The sequence below is a fragment of the Podarcis cretensis genome (genome assembly GCF_951804945.1).
Source record: "Podarcis cretensis genome assembly, chromosome: 2".
Classification (NCBI taxonomy): Eukaryota; Metazoa; Chordata; class Lepidosauria; order Squamata; family Lacertidae; genus Podarcis; species Podarcis cretensis.
In genome coordinates, this window is record NC_137171.1 from 39,062,291 (window position 1) to 39,089,966 (window position 27,676).

Below are 27,676 nucleotides of genomic sequence, written 5' to 3' on the forward strand. Positions count from 1 at the left end.
TGGAAGGAATTCTTTTATTTTGTTTCAACTACGGCAGACCAACACGGCTACCTACCTTACCTTATACAGACACACTGTTCCTGTGAACAAGCTGTTATTTGTTCCTATGAGAGGAAAGCCCAGCACTGCACTTGGGGGCAATGGTTCAGTGCCACAGTGCCAGACTGCTGACGCAGGCAGAAATTCCACTGGAAGAGCAGCAGCAATTCCTTTCCCGTCTGAAGGAAGTTTTGGGCTTGTAGGGTGAGGGGGTAGTTATGTTCCTGATGCCCCCTCCCAAATCAGGTGCTTGGTTTGGGAGAGAAAGCTGCAATGGAGAAGGTTGATTCTTTCTCACTGAGCACAGCTTCTGGTTTGAAAGGGGGGCTGTTTTCCTTACTCCTCATAACCAGGAGGCCATGTTTGCTTGAGGGGAAATGTGATTGGGGAGCAGCAGAGCCCACAATAGATGAAGGCCGGAGAAAGGAGGCAGGTAGTTTATGTTGGAGTTCATGGCACAGCAGCAACTAAGATATCATTATCATGCCCCGAGGTATTTGCTCGAGTGTGAACACTAAGCAGCCCACACTCCTACTTGCATTTTCATAACGTGAGCCTGGAATACATGGCTTGCGAATGGTGCTGATAAATGGGGGCGGGAAGCAGAAGAGAGCCATTTTAGGTATGCAGCCTGCCTAACCAGAATAAGTTTGGGAAATTATAGCTGCAGCAGGAAATGCAAAAGCCGATTTTTGCGTTGTTTACAAAAACAGCTTTGAAACGTCCCAGCCTAATTCTCACTGGGTTTTTTTAATGTCCTTTTTATCCCATCTCGTTGCTGTAATCCCCAGCCGCAGTCTGTAAAATGTGATTCGATGGGTTAAAATTGAGGCGCGCTCCATCTAGTGGCTTGTTTTTAAAATGCTATCTCTCTAGTGCCCGTGTGAGCATAAGGGAGGGGGCGGAGTGCGGGGGGAGTCAGTCCAAAGCAGGGCGGGGGGGGGGGAATCAGGTTGACGAACTACAAATACCAGAAGCTCTCAGGGCAGCGTCGGAAGGCCTCGGAAAGTAGGCCGGTCGACCCCGTTGGATTGCAGCAAATTTAATGTTATTTAATTTGCTTTATTGCACGGTTACCCCTTGTAGATGAGAACAGCATTTTGCAGAATAATATCCCCGAATTTCTCTCCCCGCTTATTCATACTGTGCATCCCCCTCCACCCGCCCCGCTTGCTTCGCGTCAGCTCCGCTTGCCTTTTGCCGCAAAGGCTGCTGAGACCCGCATAAAGCTGCAGGCGGAGGGAAGGCGCGCAGCGGCCGCGGCCAGCACTTCAGAGCCATGGAAAAACTGCTGAAATCCGAACTGAAAACCACCGCGCTGAAGGCGTTTGGGAGCTCGGGAGGAGGGTGCATAAGCCAAGGGCAGAGCTATGAAACCGACCACGGGCGAGTGTTCGTTAAAATCAACAACAAGCCTCAGGTTCACGGCGATATTGATAGAGCTCCCTAAATACTAATATATGGCTGCAGTTGGGGATGAGGGGAGACTGGGAGGGGGCGTAACTTGGCAACAGACGGTGATTGGCTAGTTGAAAGCTCGTATGTTGGGCGAATTCTGGGGAGAGGTCTGCAGCACTGTATTCCAATCTGCGCCACAATCAAACTCGTTCGAAAAGAGTTTCCAACTCTTGACTGCACAGGGGGCGCGATAAGTTTTCTATAGCTGCATCATCGAGTGTAATCTTTAGAAGATATATAGCTATGCAGCGATTTTAACGGGTGTGTATGTCTGAAATAAGAATCCAATTAGGGCTGCCTCAAACTTCAGAGCACTTGCCCTAAAAGCCCCATGTTTTTTGCCTCTAGAAATTTGCAGCCAAAGCGAAATACTGTGTTGCAAACATTCACCGTAGATGTAATGTTGTAATCTGCATGCCTGTATGGTGGTGGATACCAGCCTCCTCCTTTAACCAGCCTCAGCTCTTTCCAAGCATTTTTCATGGTGCGAATTTTGACGTGGGAAATCAAGCAGAATAAACATACGTAGATTCGTTTGTCCAAAGTGAGAAAGGCCTACTGTATTGTGCTGATTTCCCCGTAGATGTGCAAATGAATGTGCAGATCTATTCAAAGAGAATGTTCAGGTCAACGTTATGCTGATCAGCCAAATGAATTCAAACTGCAGCAGATGTTATCTCACTTTGTACACAAGGCTTAATAATTCTCTCATTGGCCTACTTTCCCCATGTACATTTCTCTCTCTCTCTGTGTGTGTGTGTAGATATATATTTTCTTGGCGTAGGACAAGACACAAATCTAAATAACTGATGCACACACAGTCCTAATGCACAGCCAAATAAGTGTTCTCAGTAACGTTATTCTTTCTGACCAGGCTAGGACAATGTTTGAGGGTGAAATGGCAAGCTTAATAGCTATTCAGCAAACCAACACTCTGCGGGTTCCCCAGCCCATTAAAGTGATAGATCTTCCAGGAGGTGGAGCAGCATTTGCCATGGAGTACCTCAAAATGAAGAGTCTCAGCAAGTAAGACAGTGCCACACGGCTGTCCCCTTGTTAAAATATTGGCCACTTGGATTTATAGTTCTGCTCTGTTGTCTCTGAGTTCTGAAAAGTGTCTGTTTTACTGTCTTTAAATAACATGTCTCTGGAAGTGAATTTAAGGGAATTAACAAGCGCACATCCACATTGCATTATGTGATGCCTTCAGTGAAGTTATGCCAGCGGGGGACTTCTCTCTTCACTTGCTTCGGCAACTTGTATGCTGTATCTTGACAATTATATGCATCTGTCAGAAGTCTGAGAATGTCCATACTATGTTATCTGTCTTATATGGAATGTTTTGGCTAGATTGGCCTCCTGAGGTTTACTGGGCCAACTGCTAGCATTCAGACTTCACAGGACTTTAAAAAAAAAATCTATAAAATGTTAAAGTTTGATCATGTTATTTGGTCTTGACTGAAGTGTGGATACAGCTATCCAAAGGCCAGCGATGCACAAGTCATAGCTACGTAAGGCTTTTCTCACTCAGAAGTTTGCAGCCCTTCCACTTTGGCAGTTCAGCTCAAAATTAAAAGTAGATGTAGCACCTAAAACAAAATTAATGCCATTCCCATAAGGTTTTGGCTTTGAGTTACCTCAAGAGTGCCATGCAAAGACACTCCAGGTTCTGTTGTTTAGAGATAGTGATGCTTTAGCTGAGATTCCTGCATTGCAGGGGATTGGAGTAGAATGACTCTTTGGGTTCCTTCCAACTCTTTGATTCTATACGTTAGTGTGAAATGTTTGGTTTGTATATAAAATCAAGCTGGTTTTGAAATTTCCTGATACATAATATTGGGATATGTTTCTTTGTTCTTCTAGATATTCTGCAAAACTTGGAGAGCAAGTAGCAGATCTTCACTTTTACAACCAAAAACTTGGAGAAAAAATAAAGAAGGAAGAAAACACAGTTGGTAAAGTATAGTTTCTATGCACCAACATAACTTTGTAATAGTATCATTACAAAAGAATTGCAGAAACAGACCTGAAAGAGAAGTTGCTGAATTGCAACTGAAAACTATGGAGGGACCTGGTCTTAATAGAGATATTGGATTCCTGTCTCATTACATATGCTAATCATCTGCATACTATCCCTTGCTTTTTCCTGTAGGTCTAATTGCAGTCTTTAACAGTCGTCCACAGGTTTACCATACCCATTGAGTCAATCACCCATCTACTACTACCCTCCTGAGGAAAACCCCACCCCACCCTCCCACTATATATAAGGGTCTGGTGACTTCTGTTTCAGTGTATCTGAAGAAGTGTGCATGCACACGAAAGCTTATACCCAGAACAAACTTAGTTGGTCTCTAAGGTGCTACTGGACAAATTTTTATTTTTATATATATATTTTGACTGCGTCAGACCAACACGGCTACCTACCTGAATTTGTAATAGTAGTTCCTACTTTGGTTGGTGACATCCCAAGAAAGTTGGTTGTTGCACTTAAGTGCTTCTTGAATTAGCAGGACTTGCACACAGCTGTTGGTTTTTTTTTCTGGATGAAAGTTGAGGTGTTTGTTAGGTACAATGGTGTTAAGAGCAATTTGAACAGCATGCAGCTAGGGATAGTGGTACAAATAATTTGCTGCTTATTTCGAGTTTAAGGTTTTATCACGTACTACAACGTCAATAACACTTTTGCAGATATAATGATGATACAAAAAGTAGCCACTTTCTGCATCAAGAGGGATTGGCTGCTTTTACATTTTGCACCCTTGCTTTGATTAGTTTTGTTGTTGTTGAACAGGGAAAGGTGCAGGCCAGACAGAATCTCATCATGTGGATAAGTTTGGATTCCACATTGTCACCTGCTGTGGCTATATAGCTCAGGTAAGCTCCTCCTTTTATTTATTAAAAAGAAAGAGAAGTTGGAATGTCACTGCATTGAAAGGTGGCATGTACACTGGTCACTGTTTTGAAGGGGAGTGAAGAACACACACACACACAAAGGTAACTTGTTAATTTAACGTTTATTTCTATGAGGAGGAGTAATTCTGAGGGGTCAAACAAAGAAATAATAAAGAAGTGACAAAAAAGTTATTTTTATAATGACGAGTTTTGCGGCTCCCAGTTTTTTTTCCTTCGGAAACGGGTCCAAGTGGCTCTTTTTGTCTTAAAGGTTGCAGACCCCTAATCTAGACCAACCCCCTGGCATATTTTTGCTTTGTAGGTGAATGAATGGCAAAGTGACTGGCCCACTTTCTTCATACGTCACCGTCTCCAAGCCCAAATGGATTTGATTGAGAGAGATTACGGAGACAGAGAAGCAAGGGAATTGTGGTCTCAGTTAAAGGTAGGTGAGAGATGCTAGACTGCCACAATATGAGAAAGAGAGAGTGAGAGAGAAGGCACTGAGGCTAACCTGGAACCATGCTTGCATCTCCAACTTGCCACCTCACTCTGACAGAATTTTACTATAGATGTGAGGTTTCCTTCCTATCCAGCCTGCTTTCTCAAGCAAGTGCCCAGTCTATACATTTGCACTTTAGTTTGTCTGCTGCTCCCCATCAAGGATGGTATTATTTAGTTCCATTTGTGGGATCAGGAACTTTTGGAGCTTGACTAGCATGCCAGTGGGGTTTTGTTTATTTAAATCTTGGACCATCTTTCAAGTAGATACAAGCCAGGGCTGAGCCAAGTTTCCCAGAAGGATGGGCCTAAACTTTGCTGGACTTAAAACCCACGGTCTCCATTGGGTTCCTCTACCTCAAACCCCTGTTCCCTGCCGTTTTCATAATTTAGAATTGCATTCACACATGACTGTATTAACTTTTATTGTATTTGTGTAGCCCTGTTTCCAAATTTGTTGTAATAGAAGAATGAGGGGGGGGGCTGGTTTATTTTTTTATTTTTAAAGTTTGTTTATTCAAAATTAAAACAAGACATATTATCCAAAAGCATACCATCCTTGTTTTCCCCCAATTTTCCCTCCCTCCCTCCCCCCACCCTCCCAAACCGCCCCCCCCCCCCGACTTCCCTCAGTTCCAGTCTTTGGTTTCTCTGAGACTGCTGTTTTCTGCATGTTACAAAGTTGTATAGATCCTCAAACTATTTAGCTGATTATTATCAATAAAAAGTTTGTGAATGTTTATTCAAAACCTGCCAAGGAGTCCAGTTCTCTTTACTGTGCCTTCAAATACTTTGTAAAGGGTTCCCATTCATCTTTAAAGTCACAGTTATCCTTGTCCCGTAGCTTATATGTCAGTTTTGCCAGTTCTGCATAGTCCGTCATTTTTTCTTGCCATGTTTCTTTAGTTGGGGCCTGGTTTATTTAAACGTATTTCTTCTCTACCATAATGGGCCTAATTGCAGGCGGAGATGAAACAGCGTACAAGGGGGAGGTTCAAAAAGTATCTACATGGTGCTTAGAGAATAACTTGCACCTAAATATTAGTAAGACAAAGGGGATGGTGTTGGACTTCCAGAGGAAGAGAGGGGAACCTGCCCCGTTGTATATTGGTGGGGGGCTGTATGGAGATAGTCTCCTCCTTTAAATTCCTGGGAGTTTACCTTAGTGAGGACCTCACTTGGAAAATCAACATAACTCAGATGGTCAGAAAGGCCCAACAGAAACTCCATTTCCTCAGGGTCTTGCGAAAGAATAATGTTGAACAACAATTGATGAACTCTTTTTACTGGTCCACAATAGAAAGTGTCCTTTCATATTGTATTACAGTGTGGTCTGCTGGCCTGACAGCCACGGACAGAAAGTCTCTACAGAGGGTGGTGAAAACAGCACATGATATCAGCACATGATATCATGCGCTGTCCCTTGAGTCCGCTAGATGACATCGCAAGGGATCGTTGCCTTAGGAGAGAGAGAAAAATTCTCAGGGACGACCCACACCCCAGCCATCACCTCTTTAATCTTCTACCCTCAGGCAGGAAATATAGAAGTATAATCAGCCGTACCAACAGGCTAAAAAATAGCTTCTATCCGTGGGCTGTTAGGCTGTTGAACGGAAAATAACATAATGAAATTGACTTGCAAGGTGGTGTGTTGTTTGATAAGAGATTGGGGGGGGGGGGAGAGGGAGGCTCGTTTAATTTCATTGTACACAGGTTGTACAATGACAATAAAAGTATAATTAATTAATTAATTAATTAATTATTGCTCATTCCATTAGGGAGGCTAACAAAAACGCATTGATATTTGCTCCCCATTTTCACTAGTGGTGAGAATTCCATGGATTTTCCATTTTATTTTCTTTCACTGAGCAAGCATAAAAACCTTATGGTGTCTTTGCAATATTTGTTGTATATTTGTATATAAAATAAATATTACAAAGACACCATAAGGTCTTTATGCTTGCTCAATGAAAGCAGAGAATGTTGGAGGCAAATAGGCACTCCTACAGGATGCAGGAAAACTGATGATCCAGTAGTGGATTCTCAAGAGGGATTTCTTGGCATACTGCAGGCTCCCTCTCAGCTGCTTCTAATTCAGCTAAAAGCAGAGCTGTTGACCTTCTGATTCTAAATTCTTATGCCACATTTTTCTGCCACTGCCCCTGGCTCTGATCAGTGTCACATTCCAAAGTCAGGTGATAGATTCCCAATTCATCAAGAAAAATATCCTGGTCATTACCCATTACAGTGGTACCTCAGGTTACATACGCTTCAGGTTACATACTCTTCAGGTTACAGACTCCGCTAACCCAGAAATAGTGCTTCAGGTTAAGAACTTTGCTTCAGGATGAGAACAGAAATTGTGCTCTGGCGGCGCGGCAGCAGCAGGAGGCCTCATTAGCTAAAGTGGTGCTTCAGGTTAAGAACAGTTTCAGGTTAAGTATGTACCTCCGGAACAAATTAAGTACTTAACCCGAGGTACCACTGTAGTCCATCAGGCAAAATCATAGTGATAGGTTAAATCATGTTATTCAAAACAGCAAAACTCATAGTATATATATAAAATGTAAAAATTATGCTAAAAGCAAATAAAAAGACACAACATTCAGGACTTCATATACATTCTGATTTATATGTTTTGAGGCCTTATATTTGTCTTATTAAGCAATGTTCTACTTCTTTTCTTTAGACAGTTTTAAAGGTTTTTTGTTTATGCTTTTTTACAGCCAAAGATTCCGGAGATGTTTTGTGACCTGGAGATAATTCCTGCCCTCCTACATGGGGACCTGTGGGCAGGAAATGTAGCTGAAGATGACTCCGGTCCAATTCTTTTTGACCCTGCTTGTTTCTACGGTCATTCAGAATTTGAACTTGCAATTTCTATGATGTTTGGTGGCTTTAGCAGTTCTTTCTTCTCTGCTTATCACAGCAAAATCCCCAAAGCTCCAGGCTTTGAAAAGCGCAACAAACTTTACCAGCTATTTAACTATATTAACCACTGGAACCATTTTGGGACAGGATACCGGGGGCCCACTCTTAATGTTATGCGAAAGCTTTTAAAGTAACCCTCAAACATGGTCATCCTGAGTAAGTGATCTCCTGTTTGATGTTAGAACAACATCTGCTACAATGTTTTAAAGAGGATGGGAAGTCACCTGAAAGTTACAAAAGGCAAGAGCTAAGGTGACATTTGTACACATTTAATTCCTCACAAAATGCTTGCAGTGGTTTTGTATTTTTTGCATTCTCTTAATTGTCAACCAGCATATTAATGACCACTTTGATAAGGTAGGAAAACTGTGTGGTGCTGTTTGTTGTTCCAGGGAGTGAACTCTGTAGCAAAGTGTACAAGCAGGATAAATGAGAGTTCCAGAATAGTAGATTTCAAAAACAGCATTTGCAGAAATGCAGTGGAGAAGATCCAGTCTCTGTGCCAGTGGATGTGATGTTATTCTCCTTCCTCTCCTTCCTCCTGCATTCTTTACTCTGCTCAGGAGGGTCCCACAACTTTATTTTATGGGGATACAGGAGCAGAAGGGTGGGGGAGGGGAGAATGATGGAGTCATTCCGTTTGCACAAATGGAAGACTGTTGGGCAAGTGGGATGTCACAACTGGATATCAACAAAGACTGCAAACCTGAGAGCCCATGTAAACATGTACACCAGCTTGTGTGGATGTAATGACTCCCTTGCTCAAACAGTTTAAAACAAATAGCAACATTAATAATAATAATAATAATAATAATAATAATAATAATAATTTATACCCCGCCCATCTGGCAGGGCCTCCCCAGCCACTCTGGGTGGCTTCCAACAGGATATTAAAAACACAAGAAAACATCAAACATTAAAAACTTCCCTAAACAGGGCTGCCTTCAGATGTCTTCTAAAAGTCAGATAGTTGTTTATTTCCTTGACATCTGGTGAGAGGGTGTTCTACAGGGTGGGCGCCACTACCAAGAAGGCCCTCGGTACATTCGTGATTAAAATAGACAACAAAACAAATAATTAAACAGAAAACAGTTAAAGCAATAAAATATCAACTTTAATTCAAGGGAATCCTTGCCTAAACAGGTATGTTTTCAGGAGCCAGCAGATTGCCAACACTGCAGCTGTAGTCCTAGTAATATAACACTAATTTCTTCTTCCTTTTTAAAAACCAGTTTAATACGGATAAGGCTGCAGGTTGACAACAGTGATGGGGAACCCACTGTGGCCTTCCAGAGGGTGCTGAACTACAACTTCCATCATCCTTGATCACTAGCTGTGCTGGCTGGGTCTAATGGGAACTGGAATCTAGTATCACCAAACACAGTGGGAGTTACTGCTGAATTAAAAAATGGGATTGCATTACACGGATAAACTCATAAATGTTAAAAGGATTGGGTCAATAAATTGCATTCCTTACATACAACTGCAAGTGACTGAAACATGTTAGAAGTATTTCGAAGCGTGCTTATTTTGTTTTAGTGTTAGGGTTGTCTGCCCTGGTTATTGTACATACCAGTAATGAAATAATAAAGAAAGTGAGTGAGTACAGGCATACCTCAGAGATATTGCTGGTTCGGTTCCAGCCCACCACAATAAAGCGAATATTGCAATAAAGTGAGCCGCTTTTTTGTTTGTTTCCCTGTGAAAAGTTACCTTTTCACTATAGTGTAGTCTATTGACCCAGCCCCTCCCCCCTTGGCTGCATGGGTGGGAGGGGAGAAACCCAGCTCCAGTCCTAGCAGCTCCATTATCGTGGCCAGAAGAGGGTTGATGGCAGCAGGGGGCTTGCTTCCTAATTTTTTAAAAGAGCAATACTGTATCTGCGACGTGCAATAAAATGAGGTATGCATGTACTAAAATAAACATTAGGTATCATTGTTTGGCATGCTTTACCCATGATGTGCATTTTCATGTAGCATGTAGCATGTAGAACAGGACATGTAGCATGTAGAATTTTAAAGTAATTTTTTTTCAATTTTGTGATAGTGTGAGAATCATCATTCTGGGTTAAATGGAATGTTTGAGCAATCGTCATTTATGATAGGAAAGTGGAAATTAAAGCTGTCAAGTGATCGAAGGCTTAGCAAGCTCACTTTTTAAGTATACAGAATTTGAATGAAAATTGCTGTGCTACACTTACTATGTCTGTAATATGCAATCCAAATAAAATGTTGTCATTGCACACAGAATTTGTAACTATAATTGCCATCAGCAAATAAGTGAGAGTGGGTTCAACATAGTTGTGAGACTGGAAAAATAATTATGAGCATGTATCCCCTCACCATTGACAATTGCAGATTGCAACCAAACCATCCTTTCTCTAGCCATGAAGCTCACTTTATGGGTGATCTCAAGCCAATTAACATATCTATATCTCAGGGTTGTTCTGTAGATGAAAAGTGGTGTGGGAAGAGAATGATGCATATTGTCCTGAGTTTCTTGGAGGATAAGCAGGATAAAAAACATGGAAACAATAGTCTCAAATCTGTTTACAGATAAGCATAGGGACCTGCAGGACACCTGATGGCAGTATGGTTTACATTAGTTAAGCACAGGGGCTACAATTGAGTACCACAAAATGTGATTCTTAGCATTGGTAATGATGCAAACGACCCGGTTCCTTAGAGAACAAGTAAATAGATATTTTTGGCCAGATAAGGCATGATTTTAAAAGGACATAACAGACACACACCAATGCAGGGATTTTTATTACTGAAACAGTCAACACCTGTCCAAACACTGATTTCTTTTTCCCGCCTGCTAACCTCAAGAAACTGGACTTTCACCGGGAATTGTGATTTCGATGGATTAGAAGTCTGAGGTCATTTTCAGATCTGAGGTACATGATTATGACTGGCAGTATTTTTTTATTGTTTTCCTTTTTCACCGTTGTTTTTGCTGCAAAAGTTATGCGATCAACAACAACAATAAATGACAATGTCGTTCTACTGCGGGGTCTTCCTTTCCTGCACCTCAACAGTGCTTCCAATCCGGCACATTTATATCCTGCACATCTGTTTTAAAAACTCCCAGGGCGGCTCATGCACCTTTTATGCTTTTTACAGGCTCTTATTGTTATTATTTCGCGGTTTATAACCAGCGCTCTAGCATCCAAGGAAACGCCTCCTGCACAGCCCAGCTCTTCTTTGCCTTGGCGTTTAAAGCAAGACTTTCCCGCTATGTAGCTCCACCAGAAAAAGACACACACCTACATCCCGTCCCTGCCACAGAAAGAAAAAACGCACACAGCCGGGCGCTTTCCTCCTTCCCAGCCAATCCCCTTTCCCCTTCCTCGCCCGCCCTCCCTCTGCTGCCGGGCTCCTCCCCTTTTCGCAGCCCAGGCGCGAACGTCCACCGAGCCCTTCTGTCCCGCGCGAGGAGCCGTACCTGGAGAGGCCTCTTCTGAGCGCAGGCGCCAACGACGAAAGGTAAATCTTGCAAGCGGCGAGCTGCTGTGGGAGAGGCGCTGAGCTTGGCTCGGGCTTTCCGTGGTTCGCAGGAGCTTGGGCGAGGCGAGGGTAGGGCCAGGGCCTTCAGGGCGAGATGGCGAGCCGCCTTGGGAAACGGGGAGAGGCTCTCTCGCGATAAGGTCGCCCGGGGGGTGTCTTGGACGCCAGGCCCCGGGGAAGGAGGGCGGTGCGCGGCTCGGCTGCAAATGTTAAAAAACCGCCCTCAGCCTCAGCCTTGCACCTCAATTAAGGCGGCAAAAGGCGGAATTCTCATGCTTTTGAGTTCGTGCGAAGTGCTTTCCCCTGCCTCAGCCCTGAAAAACGAATGCACAGTATTAACTCTCTTTCAGTATGGCAACAAAAGCCCTGGTAATAGGTCGGGGGTTAAAGGGAAGGATTCCAGGTTCAGGGGTGTAGCTTCCCCGCTGGGCTTGAACGCAGCTTCAATCGCTATACATTTTTATTTGCAAAGGAACAGTGCATTCCCGAGCAATCCTCATGGCATGCATACGGCTATACTGCATCAAGGCCTTATTTATATTTTAAAAGCTGAACTAACCTTCTTTCCATCCCTGTCAAGATAGAAACGTATCCTCTGGAAGCGGATAGGATTTGGAAGAGATGGGAGAACTGGCTCTTGTTAAATTGCGTGTGGAACAAGAGATGTATATAGCAAGGGAAGGAAATCCCTTTTATACACTGTCCTGTTATTTTTCTATGGGGAAAGAACGGACACAGGCCAGCACAGATTTAAGCCCACTGAAAATAATTGAGCTTAAGTGCAGTTCTCTTATGTGCACTTGGATTGCCTCCATCATGCAAGGCAAATTTGCAGCGTAGTTGTACACAAGTCTACTTGGAAGAATTCCCCATTGAATTCAATGGGTCTTGCTTTCAGGAAGCTCAGTATAGGGTTGTAACATTAATTGTGGGATTTAACTGTAATGGTAAATGCTGGTTTGCTGTGCCTTTGCCTAGAGAAGAATTTTTCACGAGCTGAAGATGGTTTTAAATGAGATGAACGGAGATGGGTCTGAGCAAGAGGATAGCAGATGCCTGGAGTCTGATGTCATCGCCAAGGGAAACATACTTGAGACCTTTTCAGAGAGTCAGGAAATACAGGAGTTGATTAATTCTCTCAGATCAATGCATGGAGACCTATCATTGAGAGAGACGGTGCTTGAAAAATTTAAAGGTATGAGCTCTTCCTTTTAGTATGTACAACTGATGATTGGGATGTTGTCACCAGATCCTACTAAGTGTAATGGTTAAGCATTTGAATTGTGAATTAAGACAACTCTTGTTCACCTTATCCATTAACTCTATAGGCCTACAATCCTCAACACACTAAAGAGTAAGTTCCACTGGATACAATGGAACTTATTCTGAGTAAAAGATTGATCAATATTGCCTTGTAGATGACTATAGGAAAGCAATAGCAATTTACAATATGCAAACAGTAATGCTTATTTGAAATTTTTCAAGTTTTGATAATATTCTCAAAATGTTAATCTCTTTATTGCTGAAATAAATTGCTGAAGTGGACTGGTTGCTCTCTAAAAATGCCATTGTTACCATTCTCTCTGAGGTTCTAAATAAAACCACAAAGGAAAGTTGGGATACAGGCTTTTGTGATTACAGACATGGTTGCAATAAAACATTTTTGACTAGTCTCGTGGTCTGTTATAGAATATGGCAGATGATTGTCTCCTATAACTCTCCAACAGTTGCATTTGGTAGTTCAACATTACTGAATAATAGAACGTTTAAAATGACTTACTGACCTGCTTCACATGTCACACTGAGCCAAATCATGGCATAGTGCAAATGTGCAAACACTTGGAGAAGAGATCCCAGCCACTTCTCTCCCACCCAGTTTTGTTGCTGTGCTGACCTGTGCCATGGTTTGACCAGTGGTTTAGCTCTCACCATAGGTTTTATCCAAGAATGAATGCAGGTTCAGATGGCTTAGCTCAACATTGCGCAGTAGCAAAGTGGCTGGGTTTCCTTGTCCAGGAGATTACACACTCCTGTGTTCACATTAAACCATGGTGTGACATGCAAACTAGTCCATTGTGGAAATGCAATAAAAAACAGTGAAGCAATAATAACAGAGCAAAGCGGCTAAATGGGGTTGTTAAATTTATACAAAAAATGAATATCCTCTAGCACAGTAGTGGGGAACTTCCATCCCGTGGGCCTAATTAGTTATCTGATTTTGGCTTGTGGGCCATATTCGCAAACCACATCCACCTGGTAGTTACTCAGTGTCAAATGATGTCAGGTGCTGTGATCTGTTAAATCCAATTCAAGCACTTAGTTATAGGTAAGCCTCTGCTGCCACCTTGTACTCTCAAGGAGCAAGCACATAATAGCTCTAGTATTGGAGATAAGCCTGTTCCTGCAGCCTGAGTTTAGTGTTGCCTGATGTCAGGTGATTGTCAGGTGGATGGATCCCCCCCCCAAATGTCTCAGAAGTGGCACCTTGGAGAGTGGGCCACTTCTGGATCCAGTCCTATGACTCAGTCTAGTTCCTCACCCCTGCTATACCAATAACACCTTTAGAAGGTTCAAAAGAGCATTTCACCAATATTATTATTTATTCATAGATCAAGAACAGGATACAGTCAGAAAATGAGTGTATCTTTTTAGGCATTTTGGTGTAAGCTGCAGTTTTGATTATTAAAGGTAAAGGTAAAGGTACCCCTGCCCATACGGGCCAGTCTTGACAGACTATGGGGTTGTGCGCCCATCTCACTCAAGAGGCCAGGGGCCAGCGCTGTCCGGAGACACTTCCGGGTCACGTGGCCAGCGTGACATCGCTGCTCTGGCGAGCCAGAGCCGCACACGGAAACACCGTTTACCTTCCCACTGGTAAGCGGTCCCTATTTATCTACTTGCACCCGGAGGTGCTTTCGAACTGCTAGGTTGGCAGGCGCTGGGACCGAGCAGCGGGAGCGCACCCCGCCGCAGGGATTCGAACTGCCGACCTTTCGATCGGCAAGTCCTAGGCGCTGAGGCTTTAACCCACAGCGCCACCTTTTTTCAAATACAGTGGTAGCTCGGGTTACATACGCTTCAGGTTACAGACTCCGCTAACCCAGAAATATTACCTTGGGTTAAGAACTTTGCTTCAGGATGAGAACAGAAATCGTGCTCCAATGGCGCGGCGGCGGCAGCTGGAGGCCCCATTAGCTAAAGTGGTGTCTCAGGTTAAGAACAGTTTCAGGTTAAGAACGGAACGAATTAAGTACTTAACCCGAGGTACCACTGTACAGTATTTAGTTGGCCTTGGACTGCCACCTAGTGATGATTTAGTGTAGCATCATTGAAGTGTATGTATTATGAATGAATGAACTCCTTTACAGGAAAATTTTTAAAACATTTCTATTTACCCAGGCATTTGGTGGCTGAAGGAAGGCCATGGCAACTTTGAAATTAGTAACTGTGAGGGTATATAATTTCTAGATGGCTTTTAAATTGTTTTGAAATGTTTTGAATATGTTGTTATTTTATTTTAAATAGTGCAGTGGTACCATGGTTTAAGAACAGCCCAGTTTAAGAATGATTTGGTTTACAAACTCCGCAAAACCGGAAATAGTGTCTTGGTTTGAGAACTTTACCTTGGTCTAAGAATGGAATCCAAACAGTGGAAGGGCACCGGCCGCGGGAGGCCTCATTAGGGAAAGCGCGCCTCAGTTTAAGAACGGTTTTGGTTTTTATCTTTCAGTTATATTGAACAATTATCAGGAACAGCCTCACCTTTTGGATCCACATTTAGGTAAGTTTTGTTGTGCTGTTTTTGAAGATTTTGATAGAATCTTAGAATACTGGTCAGCATGGACAACAGGTGAAGAAGCTTTGCTTTGTTTAAGTATGGGGAGGGGCAGATTCTCTTTGGTGAGAGTGTGTTGTGTTTCACCACACTTCCCCCAGCAGCTTTATCATATTTAATCTAGCAGGCTTCCCTGAAAAGTGAGAAGCAGACTGGGGTAGTTTTGTGTTATTTCGAAACTCACAGGTTTCTGTCCTGGAAAAGGAGAGTTCATCTTGGGGGAGCTTCTGTAAAGATGCATATCTCCTGGGCAATTGAAAGCAGCCTACAGTTCTCTGGGGTGACCTCCTTATTTCTCAGGAAGTGCACCTGCAAAGTAAGAAATAGTGCATTACTCTCTTCTAGGCCTTTTCTGTCTTGCATTTCTTACCTTGCATTTCTCCTGGGTTATACAATAGTTAGTCAAAATGGTTTGAGAGTGTGAGGTGCTGCAGTTGTTCTTATCTTGCTGACACATGAACTTTGAAATGAAGGAACTGCTGTCAGGTAAGACATATAGTAATAGTAAAATAAACTATATTACTACATTGCTAATATATACTTAGCATATAGTACTATACTAAGAATTTAGTATATTTAAACTGAAATGAGACAACAGAATATAGCAAGAGCATATTTGCCTTTAATGGGAGCTATAGTAATCTCTTGCTGTCCTCTGGCCTTATAAAACCTAACCATTACATTTTGTAGAATCGTTCTTCCATATTTTATTAGACCGAAGGATATCTTAAATGTATTTATCTTGATTTAAAGGAGGCTGTATTATGATAACTTTGCAAAAAGGAGACAAAGTCCCAGTGAATGATTCAGCAGTATGAGCCAATGACTGCAGATCAAGTCTCTGGCAAGTCTAGTGCCTTAGTCCCCTTGAAATAGATGAGCCAGGACTAAGGGGGCAACCCTTGGCATCTCCCCAATTATAATGTGTATGTCGCTCATTTTCTCACAAATATGTTCCTGAAGTAGTCTTCTGACCTTGCTTTTTTCAGACATGTGTAAAAATAATGAAACAAATTTGCAGACTAATGTATTTTCTACCATTTTGCCTGTGTTTCCTCTAGAGTCGATGTTGAATTCACTGCTGCTTATTATCCAGGATGAAGCATCTCCCTGTTCTTTAATTCATCTGACCTTTCAATTTCTTTACATCATTTCAAAGGTAACATGTTAGAAATGGGATTCTCCACCCCAGGGGATATGTTTCAGTAAGCTCTAGAAATATTTGGTGTTTAATCTGGATTTGTTAATAATTTGGGTTCCACTTTCACAGTTTATTATCGGGAAGTCAGTACTTCATGTTTTCTGAACAAATGTTGGTAATAAGAATATTGTTTACAAGCTTGTTGCTTGTAATACTACATACGCAAAATGACTCTAATTGTGGGTTATTCCCCAGTTTTTTGCCTTGTGTATTAGACTGTGAAATACAGAAAGACGAGCTTGTGACTGTTGGCACAGGGAAGTGCAAACAGGAAAAGAAAGGAAATGAGACAATGAACAATGGCATGGACATTGGTTGCCATAGTCCTAAAATGGTTCCCTATTCTTTTATGAAAGCAGTTGCATTAAATTCTCAGCACAGCATGACTGATTTGTTAATATCAAATAGTCATACTATCTTTGTTCTGCTGTAATGGCAGAATGCTAACCACTAATTGTTCTGATTTTTCCCCCTCCCCTTGATCTATGTGCCTGACAAAACAAAAAGTAGTGTGAGATTACAGATAATTTTATGTTTTGTTGATCATATATTTATACATTCTCAAGGGCTCTGGGTTTCCAAAAGTCTAGGTTGGGCCCCCACTGGGATTTCCGATGGAGAGAAACTAAATGGCAAGTCCTTGATTGCTACAATCCTTTTTACCTTTTAGAAAACAAAGTGGTACAGAGAAGGTGTTGGTTGGAGTTAGGGAGGGAAGAGGTGGTAACAGGATGACTGTGAAATAGTTTTGGGGAGTATGTAGGAGCTTGGTAGGTACCATAATACCTAATGAAACTGATTTCTTAATGATTGTGAGCTACTGCCATCAATCAGAAATAAGCCAGAATGTTTTGCAATCCAGTTTCTGGAGTTCCAGCAAAGAGAAACATGCAGAGTTACTTGTCTTGTACAAGTGCTGCAACCATCACAGGCTGGTATTTTTAAGAACATGGCTTCGTGGTGGAAAAACATACGGAGGAAAATGTGGATATTGATTGCTGTTGAGGACTTTTCCTGCTACCCTTGTTAAAGTGATACTTAGGTATTATACTTTACCAAGCTCAAATTAAAGTCACATAGCTTAAGTGGCCAAAGAGATCCCAGTATCTACCAGCTACTGATTGAGGGGCACATAAATGGCAGGCGTGAGAGACAGAAGAACTAGAAACAGAACATGCTTCTAAAAAATTATTATTATTATTATTATTATTATTATTATTATTATTATTATTAATAGAGCGGCTATACTAGAAGCTGAATGGCTGTGATCCAGACAGCATACCATGTGTTGTCTACACATCTCATCACGCCCTCTCAGTTTCCACAAGTGCTCATAAATCACTCTTTATATGCCTCTGAGTATACAAAAAATGTTTTGGGATTTGATGCAAGATCTCTTTTTACAGGGAATGTCGCTAGTGTGGGTTTCTGTTTTCCAGAATGGTTTGCTGCCAAGTCTCATTGCCACAGATGCTGTTCCTCTGCACTCTTCCTGCATATGTGGGGCCTGATGGCATCAATTATGGGGGTGGATTTTGCCAGGGGACGGGGGACAGACCATTTGCTATCTCTTTTGTCTTCCTTGATGTTATCTTAGCATTCTCTTACTTTGTTTTCATTGTTACAGAGGTGGTAATCCTTTGATTTGCACCACTTCGGATGCAGGTGCCAGCTTACACAGACAACTAGTATATTAGGAAGAATCGTTATAGCCTAGCCTTCTCCATGATATGATAATTTTTTGTAGGAATGTTGATTCATGGAAGATTACCCTATTGTGTGAATCCCTATCCACAGCCCAAAATGGTGTTGTCTAGACACAAGTTGACCACCTCAGTGAAAACTAGGCCTAGTATACCATAAATTAAACCTGGTACCTCAGGGGGTTTTTTGGGGGGGAGGGGGGAATACTGCACAACCTCATTTTTATAGTACTATAACTGGAAATGAATTATTTACTCAAGAAACTCTCTTTTTTGCTAGGTACGAGGGTATAAAACTTTCCTTCGCATGTTTCCTCATGAAGTAGTTGATGTACAACCTGTCTTGGATATGCTGGAATCTCAGAATCCTAAAGACCATGAGGTGAGTTCATGTCTGCCCCTGCTTGTGTTGCTCACCAACCCCACCTCTAATTCTGCCTGCATCTCTCCCAGCAACCCCCCTCTCCCCACCACCACAACTCATTAGACCAGGAACGGGGAAGCTTTTTCTCCCCACCTCATAGGCTAACTTTGAATTACATGAGGTAATTAGGATGTTACATGACTGACAAGCGGGTTGTCCTGCTCACCTGCCCAAATCCCCACATCAGAGGTTGAAAGGGGCAGTGTGAGAAGGGTTGCACAAGGCAGGCTTTTCAACTTTTTGTGATCCTTCTCCTTTCCACTTTCCCCACTGACATCAGGCGTGCAGAAGACTGCCATTTCACCCACCCCCACGCCTCACCAAAACCTCTGTATGTAAATGAAAGAGACTGATAGGGGAATGCTATTAAAATTTACAGTGCTTGTATCAAATGTTAATCCTACTCGGGAGAGAACAACTGAAAGTAATAAACCTGACTTAGATCCATGCATTTCAGTGGATCTACTCTGAGTTGGACTAGCACATTGCCAGTTTCATGTGGAACATGTGCAAATATGATTGCATGTGTTCTGGATGGGGCCATAGCTTAGTAGTGCAGCTCATACATTGTATGCAGAAGCTCCTAGTTTCAGCTCCTAGCGTTTTCAGGTAAGGCTTGGAAGGAACCCCATTTGAAACCTTGGGCGAATTGCTGCCAGTCCATGTGATTTACACTAAATGGAAGGAGGGGGGCAGTGGTCTGTTTTGCTAAAAGACAGTTTTGTATGTTCACAAGTGTGCTTTCACTCACACTGTTTTGAAACTGCTGTTATATCTGCATGCTTTATATACCCTTTTAGCAAGAGTTGTTGCTTACCTTGTATTCTAAGGAGGCAATTGCATTCTCACTTATTTTTTAAAGGTCCAGGGAACTGCACTTTGAAAATTTCAAGCTGTTATCTTGATAAAAAGATATGGGAATGAGTAAACTACTTCTGGAGCGTTCAATCTATGAGCTTTTTCAAAATAATGAAATTCCTATCTTATATTTGCACATGTCTTCAGGAGCCATGATTTGTTTGGCAGGGTTCATGAAGTTGGGGCTTAGGCTTGTGTGTGAATAAAGTATTCTAGCTGAACCATGTTCCATTTAAATTTGTGTAACTGTCCTTCCATAGTCAATTAAAACTAAATCTTGGAGGTCCTATTTCATTCCTACATCTTTCCTATTTTTTGTAATAGTGGTCTACATTTTGCATATGGAGATGGTTTTCACAAGTGTGTGCTGAAAACTTTCTGGGGGCACAAACTATTTTTGAAAACGACTTTTATGATAAATATTTTTTTTCTGTGTTTCGTTAGACCTGGGAGACACGCTACATGCTCTTGTTGTGGTTGTCTGTAACATGCCTGATCCCGTTCGATTTGGCACGGCTGGATGGAAACATCTCTTCCCAAGAAGGATGCCCTCGAGTGCCAACAATGGATCGCATTCTCAAAGTGGCAAAAGCAAGTATTTCTGGATCTGTTCAGCAATCTGTAGAAAGCAGAATGTCTTTTGTAATATTAATAAGCCTTTACAGTTGTTCGGGGTTGTTCTGGGGTACTAGCTTTAGTCATGGACTTGGGTGTGGAAAACCTCATTTAAAGGTTTATATTTGCCATGATGTTGTATGTTGTTTGGCAAGTCACTGTTTCTTAATTTGAGTATCTCATCTGTCAAATGGTAAAACAATAACTTGTATTATTATTTATTTATTACATTTCTACAGTGCCCTTCAACTGAGGATCACAGGGCAGTTTAGAATATAAAAACACAAAAATACGTAACATATCATTTACAAATAAATTAAACAGTGCAGGAGCTAGGATACAACCTTGCTTAACTTCCTTTGTAGCTGGTACGGATCCTGTGAGCTGCCCATTTGTAGAGCAGTGCACCTTCAGCACAGTGCTTTTATATAGATGTTTAATCAAGAACAATAATCTTTTATCTGTACTGGAAGAGTTTAAACTTATCAGAACATAACATATAAAAATATATTTTAGACAAAACAAGATACTTTCCAAAAATACCCCAATATAAAAATACAGTATAAATTCCTCATAATGTTGTTTATATTAAGAAAATGTGTAGTTGGAATCTTATTCATCTGTAAACTTGAATTCTTGTGAATATATTATATTTATTGTGAATTTATTATATTTATTAAATATACCAATATTTAATTTTCACTTTGAATAAGATGAAACTGAGGGTGTTTGCAAAAGGGCTTCCAACAGCCCTATACTGCACTTTGAAGTCCCAACCATTTGCACTTCAGTTAACTCTCTGTATGAAGTCCATACTTTTATATCCCTTCTGTAGTTTGTCCCCGTTCTGACTTGCATAGATACTTAGGTGAAGGGTTTGCATACAAACATTGTGCACATTTGGTTTTAATGTTGCAAACTCCTCTAACTCAATTTTGTTTTTGTTTTTAGTCCTATTTGATTGTAAGTGACAAAGCTCGAGATGCAGCTGCAGTTTTGGTCTCAAAGTAAGTCACTTAAGCTGATATTGACAGAAAATGTACTGTCTCATTACTGTTGGTGTATGTACAAGAATATCCTCACTGCCTAATGGGAGGACTCCTGTTCAGGGTTCTAGCTAGCCATGCTCTCACCCCACGACACATAAGCTGTAATAAGCTCAAGCAGTTCAGCTGAAGCTAGCTTCCCACCAAACTTTCCATTTCTCTTTTTCAATGGACACTCAACGCTCATTGGTTCCTTGAAACCACTGAGCTGTTCACACTGGGCCATGTGCGTGTGTGTCTCTCCTTTTTGTGTTATTTTGAAAAACGTTTTGTTCAGCTGAGCATCACTTGAACCTGCTAATACTTTCCTCTTGTTTCTTATGGCTGGAACCCAAACAAGGACACTATCAGCACTCAGCCACCTAAATTTGCAGTTTGTGGGGAACAAAATTACACATCTAAACTGAAGCCTCTTAGCATCCTGGGTCATTGAGAATTGCCTTCTTCTTTTCCCTGTCTGGAATAAATGGAGAGTTGCAATATTTCTGCCATAGGTGCTGACTTTAAGGAACCAATCTCTTTTTCACAGTATAATCTTATGAAGTGATGCAACAATTTATAAGTGAAATGAGGGTTTCCTTATGTTAATGGTGTGCAAACATATCCAGATATCTTCCATCACTTTTAAATACTGCCCCAACATTTGTACAAAACCTCCCATTGAATTCAGTGATGAGATCCCCTCCCTCCTCCTGCCCAGCACCGATTTGTCAAATGGACTTGTGAAATCCATGGTAAAAATTAAAAAGTTATCCTTCTGGCAATGTCTGGCGCCTATCACACTTTTTTAATGCTGGTTTTATGGTGGCAAAATTGTTTGGAAGTTAAGAATTAACAATATTATCATGGGCTCTATTGTAAGAATGTGGTTATGGAATATCACCTGTAGCAAAAGGCTTTTCAGGCGTAACAGAAAATGCATTGTATTATGAAACTGGCCTCAGAGCATTGGAGTAAAGTACCGTACATGTAGATTTCTAGTGACATCTAGTGGGAGTTCTAAGCAAACTGACTAACATTTTATTTTGGATTGGTCAATGGTACATAGTGACAGATGAACCTTTTGACAGCAGTGCATGTTGGTATATATGTTTGTTGTTTGTTTGTTTAAAAAATATCGCTATAAAGCACTTGTCATTCCAGTTCTGTTTTTGGTAAAAAAAGAAGTGGGGATATATACCTTTCTTGATAAGAATGGTGGAAACTAATACTGTTGTTTTCTGCTAATATTAGCATGTAAGAAGAATAGAAGTTGTCTTCTGCTCCTAAGATTGTTCTGCTACCTTTCTGGTTATTTGCAGTTTTCCTTAGTGACTAAGTATTCACTCTATCTCCTGATTTGCTTCTAGCTTTTCAGATAGTAAGGCAAAACACACAACATATTATTCCCTTTATGTAAATAAAGTTTCCAACTCTAATTTTAAGACAATTTGGCTGTTAACTGTGACAGTATAAATTGTTGGGTTATAAGCTTCTTTAGGAAAAGACAGGGTTATATTGCTGACAGTTGGAATGTTCCCATCCAAAATATGTTGGAAAGCATCCATTGGCCAGTTGCCTTTAGGAACAAAAAAACCAGTTTGTGTAACAGGAAAAATGAGTTACCAACTGAACTGCTGTGAATAGGTAACTTGCAATGTTTCTTTTTTTTTCTGCAACAGGTTTATTACCCGCCCTGATGTCAAACAAAAAAGAATGGCAGACTTCCTGGACTGGACCCTTTCAATGTTATCTAAATCCTCCTTTCAGACTATGGAGGGAACTATTGTAATGGATGGCATGCTTCAAGCCCTGGTAAACAATGCTATTTCTTTCAAAGATAATCTGAAATATTTTCCCTCTAAATGCTCTTGTTGGCAGAAACCCAGTAAATGGCATTCAATTACCTTCCCATCCCTTAAGCTTTGGAAACATTTATCATTATTTAAGAACAGTATGTGGTTGCCAGATGCAATATGGAACAAAAATTCTCTGCTGTTAATAGTTGCATAGCAGAGAGTGATACAGATACAGGTTTTTTCATCTTGACAACACTGTGGCAGGAGAAGTTGCAGCTGCGAAAGCTATGTAAGTATTAAATATACAGAAAACCTGTTTTCCAGTATTATATGCACCATCCCCAGAAGACTTGCATGTTGCCAGTCATACCATTAATGCATTGTGCAACTGAAGGACACATAATTTGCCACTGAAAATGGATTGATAACATTAGTTTTAATTGATCATATTTGCGGCTTTATTTATTACCAATTTGGTTGTGACTGAAATGAATTTGATAATTGCAAATCAACTAAGATAAACATTCTGGATTGTATCCAATGTAGTACAGGGCACGTTGCTGCATGGTAGGTCACACAATATTTTGCTCAACAAATTTTCGCTTTCCCTCCTTCCCTCATTCAATCCACTCATGCACTCAACTTTGGTACTTCTGTTCTGATTTGTTAAACTACATAGGTTCCCTTGACATCTAAATCAGGAAGCTGCATTTAATTGTTGCTTGTAAACCAGCATCTTAAACCGAGATCTAATCTGGGTTGTGTTATAACTGGGCCAACATTAGGCTTGGCAAATTTTATGTGCAGGCTACGTTCCTTACACACCCATTCTGTATGTGGGCAAGCTGGCCTAACTGCCCATTGCTCTTTGCTGCAATGAACTCAACAGTACAAGGGATTAAAAGGAAGGGTGGATGAAAAATTCTTCCTCTGCTCCACTACTCTCTGGTTCATCACTAAAACCATTGCCCTCAAATGCTTTGCTTTTCTACATAGTAATGAATGTCAAGCATTTACTTTTATTGAGGAAAGTAAATGGTTGTATTCACAGGCATTACTCAAGCAGTTCTCCCCCCACCACAAATATTAGCCCATATTGTAGTCCATTAATTTCCCCCCAGTAGCATTAATAGTAAACACTAAAGTTTATATTCAACTCATTTATATTCATAGTAGGCTCATTGAAACCAGTAGGCTTATACTATTTGGGTCCATTGATTTCAGTGGATCTAATTTTGTATGGATTGGTTGGATATAGCTCCCAAACCCCACTGGCTTCTATATGGATAGCTCTTTGCCTCCATCTGTAAATACCTGCCCAGGTTTCATTGTTTGGTTGAACTATAGTGTAACACTAGTGGAGTTTCACAGACATTTTGCTATTAGTAGTAGAAAAAGCTTTTATATGCAATTCTTTCCCTTTCCCTTTCTTACCCTATCAGATTCCTGTTTTGCAAGTTTTAAGGGTTAAATGCCATCTTCATCCACTTAACAAAGGCTGCTGCTGGTGCATGATGAAACATGTAGGACACAAAATGTGCATCATAATTCCTTTGTTCCGTGTGGTTTTATTTCTCCTGTTATTAGTGTCTGTTAAACGAAACAGGTGAAAACTTAACAAGTTGAATCGAAACTGGAATGATTTATAATTTTCTTGAAACCAGGAACCTTAAGCCTGTCCGTCTATGTATGGGTTTTGCTTCCTCTTAAGGAGCGGCATACATATTATATTGAGCAACTTCATTGATTAGGTTGCCCTTTTGGTTATATCTCTCTGCTGTTGATAGATTGACTGCTTGCAGCATAATCCTATGCATGTCTATTCAGAAGTAAGTCTCATTAAATTCAATGGGGTTTACTTCCAGTTTATGATTGCAGCCACACACCCAGGGGGCTAATATTAGTTGCCCAATATATTCAGTGGCTCTTCTCCTTTTACAATGAAAGGTAAAGTTACAGGTGACAGGCAAATTATATTATGGAGTAGGTGAGTACAGTGGTACCTCGGGTTAAGTACTTAATTCGTTCCGGAGGTCTGTACTTAACCTGAAACTGTTCATAACTTGAGACACCACTTTAGCTAATGGGGCCTCCAGCTGCCGCCGCGCCATTGGAGCACGATTTCTGTTCTCATCCTGAAGCAAAGTTCTTAACCCAAGGTAATATTTCTGGGTTAGCGGAGTCTGTAACGTGAAGCGTATGTAACCCGAGGTACTACTGTATTATGAATGTTGAATGGTGTTTATATAAATATATTACATTTGATATATTTGCTCACGTTGTATTTGCATAGTTGTAGAATTTGCATTGGTTACTCTACACATTTTAGTCTCATTGCTTAGCAGGGTTTTTTTTTTTAAAATAGATGTCCCTCCCTAAAATAATTAAGCCTGCCCAAGTAGGATAACATTCAAGTTCTTCCACTTTTGACATGCCCCAATAGGATAGGATACTAGCCCAATTACATCTGGGAAGGGTATAGAAAGCAGACACTGCCTACACAGAACACTCCAATCTTGGCCTATCTAGATAGACAGTAGAAAACAGGACTGGAGCAAGGATAGTGATAATATGCAAGATCTGATGCAGAAATAGCTGGAACCCTCCTTCCCTACCTTATACACACAACCACTTTCCATAAACCCATCCATGAAATTCCATGGGCACTTTGCTAGTGGTAGTGAGTAGTGCTTGAAAAAAGTAGTGTGTTTTTCCTTTTAGCGTTCAGGCTTCTTAAAGCATTACATATGGTGTCCTTACACAAACCTTGTAAGAGATGTAGCTGGTAGTGTGAAGGAAGATGGAACTAAGGCTGAGAAGGCAAGGCTTGAGGGAGTGTGGCGTACCTAAGATAATCTTCTTAGTCCAGGTTCAACATCTCCAGCTAAAGATGACTCAAAATATCAGGTCTGAGGAAAAAGGTTTGTATGGTATCTTGAAAACAGTAGATACAGTTTATTGTATCAATGGACTACAGTGGTACCTCTTGATGCGAACGGGATCCGTTCCGGAGCCCCGTTCGCATCCTGAAGCAAACGTAAGACGTGTGTCGCATTTTGCTGCTTCCGCGCATGCGCGCGACATCATTTTGAGCGCATGCGCGAGCGGCGAAACCCGGAAGTAACACGCTCCTTTTCAGAGCACAACCTGAAAATATTCATCCCGAAGCTACTTCAACTCAAGGTATGACTGTACCAGTAGTCTGTCTCTGTGTAAAGTAAGATTTGGCTTGGGGGTGCCATTTACAGCAGTTATTTCACATTAATGAATACAACTCCCTGAAGCCTTTGACCTATATTGGAGATTATGAAGCGACATAACTTGCTGAAATGGCATAACAAAATGGAAGAGGGCTTCATTTCTGGATTTAGCCATGTAAAAATAGGTGATAAACAGCTACATCCTCGTGACTTCATCAGAGCAGATTCAGTGGCCAAGTTATCTTGGTAATCTTTATATCAAAGTGGTTCAGCTTTTGTGGAAAGATGCGGGCTCTTAGAGCTTGTTCAGTTGCTATTTCTTGTGCAAAGGTGGATATGAATCTTGGGTTTGTGAGCTGCACCCCTGACACCTCACAACGCATGGAAAGTAATGGCTGTATTTAAATGAATGCTATATCTTTCTCCTCAAACCTTGTGATATAGAAGCCACTAGAAAAGCAGGTTCTACCTCAGGGAATCAGGGTCGTACATTTAAATAAACATAGCACTGTACAGATGAAATATTCTAACTAAAATGCAGCAGTAGCTGCTGAACATAGGCTCCAGCTGCTGAGAAGGTGGGGATTGTGCTTGCATTGCTAAGACACACACTCAGTTTCACCATGTGTTGAAGTTTCACAGGGAGGGGTAGAGTGGGGAGAGAAGTAGCATCTGAACAGTTCCTGAGCTTTGAAATGCTTCTTCCTGAATCGGTCTGAGCAGACAGGAATGCTGCTGTTTAATTTGTAATTTAATGCATAGTGTTTAACACTGACATAGATCTTGTTGAAACATGCATTGCATATTGCACAATTTGATTCCACTTATGGGCTTGCTTTTCTGCACCTGTTGATAGCGCACCTGTTGTGAAATGATGGATTGCCAACAGGTAGCACTACTTGATTTCTTTCAGATACACTTTTGAAATAAGGCATGTCTGTATTGAATGTAAAACGCAGCATTGGCTGCTGAATGTACTCTCCTGTTGACAGACAATATTTGCTTTATGTGCCTTTGTCGGCTGTGTGTTCTGTGAGCCTGTGCTGGTTGCCAGCATGACACTGACGGAGTCTAGGAAAAGTGTAGCATGAGGACCTATGTGATACTTTTCTGGTTTGGGAAACCTTAGTTAACCTTAGTTAAAGATTTGATGACCAAACGAGATAAGACTTTTAAAAATGCAAATTGCATGGGGGGGGTCATTAGTACACTAATGGGAGATGTTCTCTCAGTAACACTAGCTCAGAAAAGGGGTTTTGCTCAGGATTGCAGCAGGCAAAGGAAAGGTTAAATTCCCTCTGCATGTCTTTGATCCCATTGGTTTTCAGCCTCCCCTCCCATTGATTAATTTGCTTTAATCTGCACATTAGGTGCAGTGATGCCTTTAAAGATAAGGTGTAGCTTGGTCCTGAGGCTCTGATGAGGCATGTTGACTTATGGATACGTTTGAAATAGTTTGTGGCAAAGCTCCTGCAATTGGTCTATAACTACGAGAAGCTTCTACTGAATAACTTCACAATATAAACGCTCTGTGTTGGCAGGCTTGCTTCTAAACCTGCCCCTGTGTAACCAGCAACTTTTTTTGTTAGCCCTGCAGGGCGTAGCACACCAAGTTCTTGCGTGACAGCGATGTCCTCATCTTGAAGTAGCCTGGGGCATAGAAACTTATTAAGTTGTGCTTAATTT

General features: G+C 41.2%; 2 protein-coding genes across 7 annotated transcripts in view; both read left to right on the plus strand.

Annotated features, from left to right (window-relative positions):
- Positions 1–1,065: 1,065 nt before the first annotated feature.
- On the plus strand, positions 1,066–10,070 carry FN3K (fructosamine 3 kinase). Of its 3 annotated transcripts, none has more exons than XM_079966235.1 (6): positions 1,066–1,459; positions 2,372–2,523; positions 3,361–3,452; positions 4,289–4,371; positions 4,712–4,834; positions 7,617–10,070. In XM_079966235.1, exons 1-6 carry the CDS (start codon positions 1,319–1,321, stop codon positions 7,953–7,955), a joined length of 930 nt encoding a protein of 309 aa, XP_079822361.1. In that variant the 5' UTR covers positions 1,066–1,318; the 3' UTR covers positions 7,956–10,070. The 3 variants fall into 3 exon arrangements, with proteins under 3 accessions (XP_079822361.1, XP_079822363.1, XP_079822362.1); XM_079966237.1 differs by having other exon boundaries at positions 1,277–1,425; XM_079966236.1 differs by lacking the exon at positions 1,066–1,459 and adding an exon at positions 1,527–1,758.
- A 1,134-nt stretch (positions 10,071–11,204) lies between these two features.
- Positions 11,205–27,676, plus strand: part of TBCD (tubulin folding cofactor D) — a 124,434-nt gene continuing 107,962 nt past the window's right edge. The window contains exons 1-8 of one of the 4 annotated variants that reach the window (XM_079965915.1): positions 11,205–11,309; positions 12,309–12,525; positions 15,061–15,111; positions 16,227–16,324; positions 18,350–18,451; positions 19,796–19,942; positions 20,918–20,973; positions 22,674–22,806. In XM_079965915.1, the coding sequence (XP_079822041.1) occupies positions 12,333–12,525; positions 15,061–15,111; positions 16,227–16,324; positions 18,350–18,451; positions 19,796–19,942; positions 20,918–20,973; positions 22,674–22,806 (780 nt within the window). In that variant the 5' untranslated portion in view covers positions 11,205–11,309; positions 12,309–12,332. Of the gene's footprint in view, positions 11,400–12,308; positions 12,526–15,060; positions 15,112–16,226; positions 16,325–18,349; positions 18,452–19,795; positions 19,943–20,917; positions 20,974–22,673; positions 22,807–27,676 lie in introns of all 4 variants that reach the window. The other 3 variants (XM_079965918.1, XM_079965917.1, XM_079965916.1) reach the window with 3 other exon arrangements.

Excerpts from the sequence above, each read along its gene's own strand:
- FN3K (XM_079966235.1), top strand. The coding sequence starts at position 1,319 with ATGGAAAAACTGCTGAAATCCGAACTGAAAACCACCGCGCTGAAGGCG. Across the intron at positions 3,453-4,288 it reads GAAGGAAGAAAACACAGTTG|GGAAAGGTGCAGGCCAGACA; the intron begins GTAAAGTATAGT and ends GTTGTTGAACAG. Across the intron at positions 4,372-4,711 it reads GCTGTGGCTATATAGCTCAG|GTGAATGAATGGCAAAGTGA; the intron begins GTAAGCTCCTCC and ends TTTGCTTTGTAG.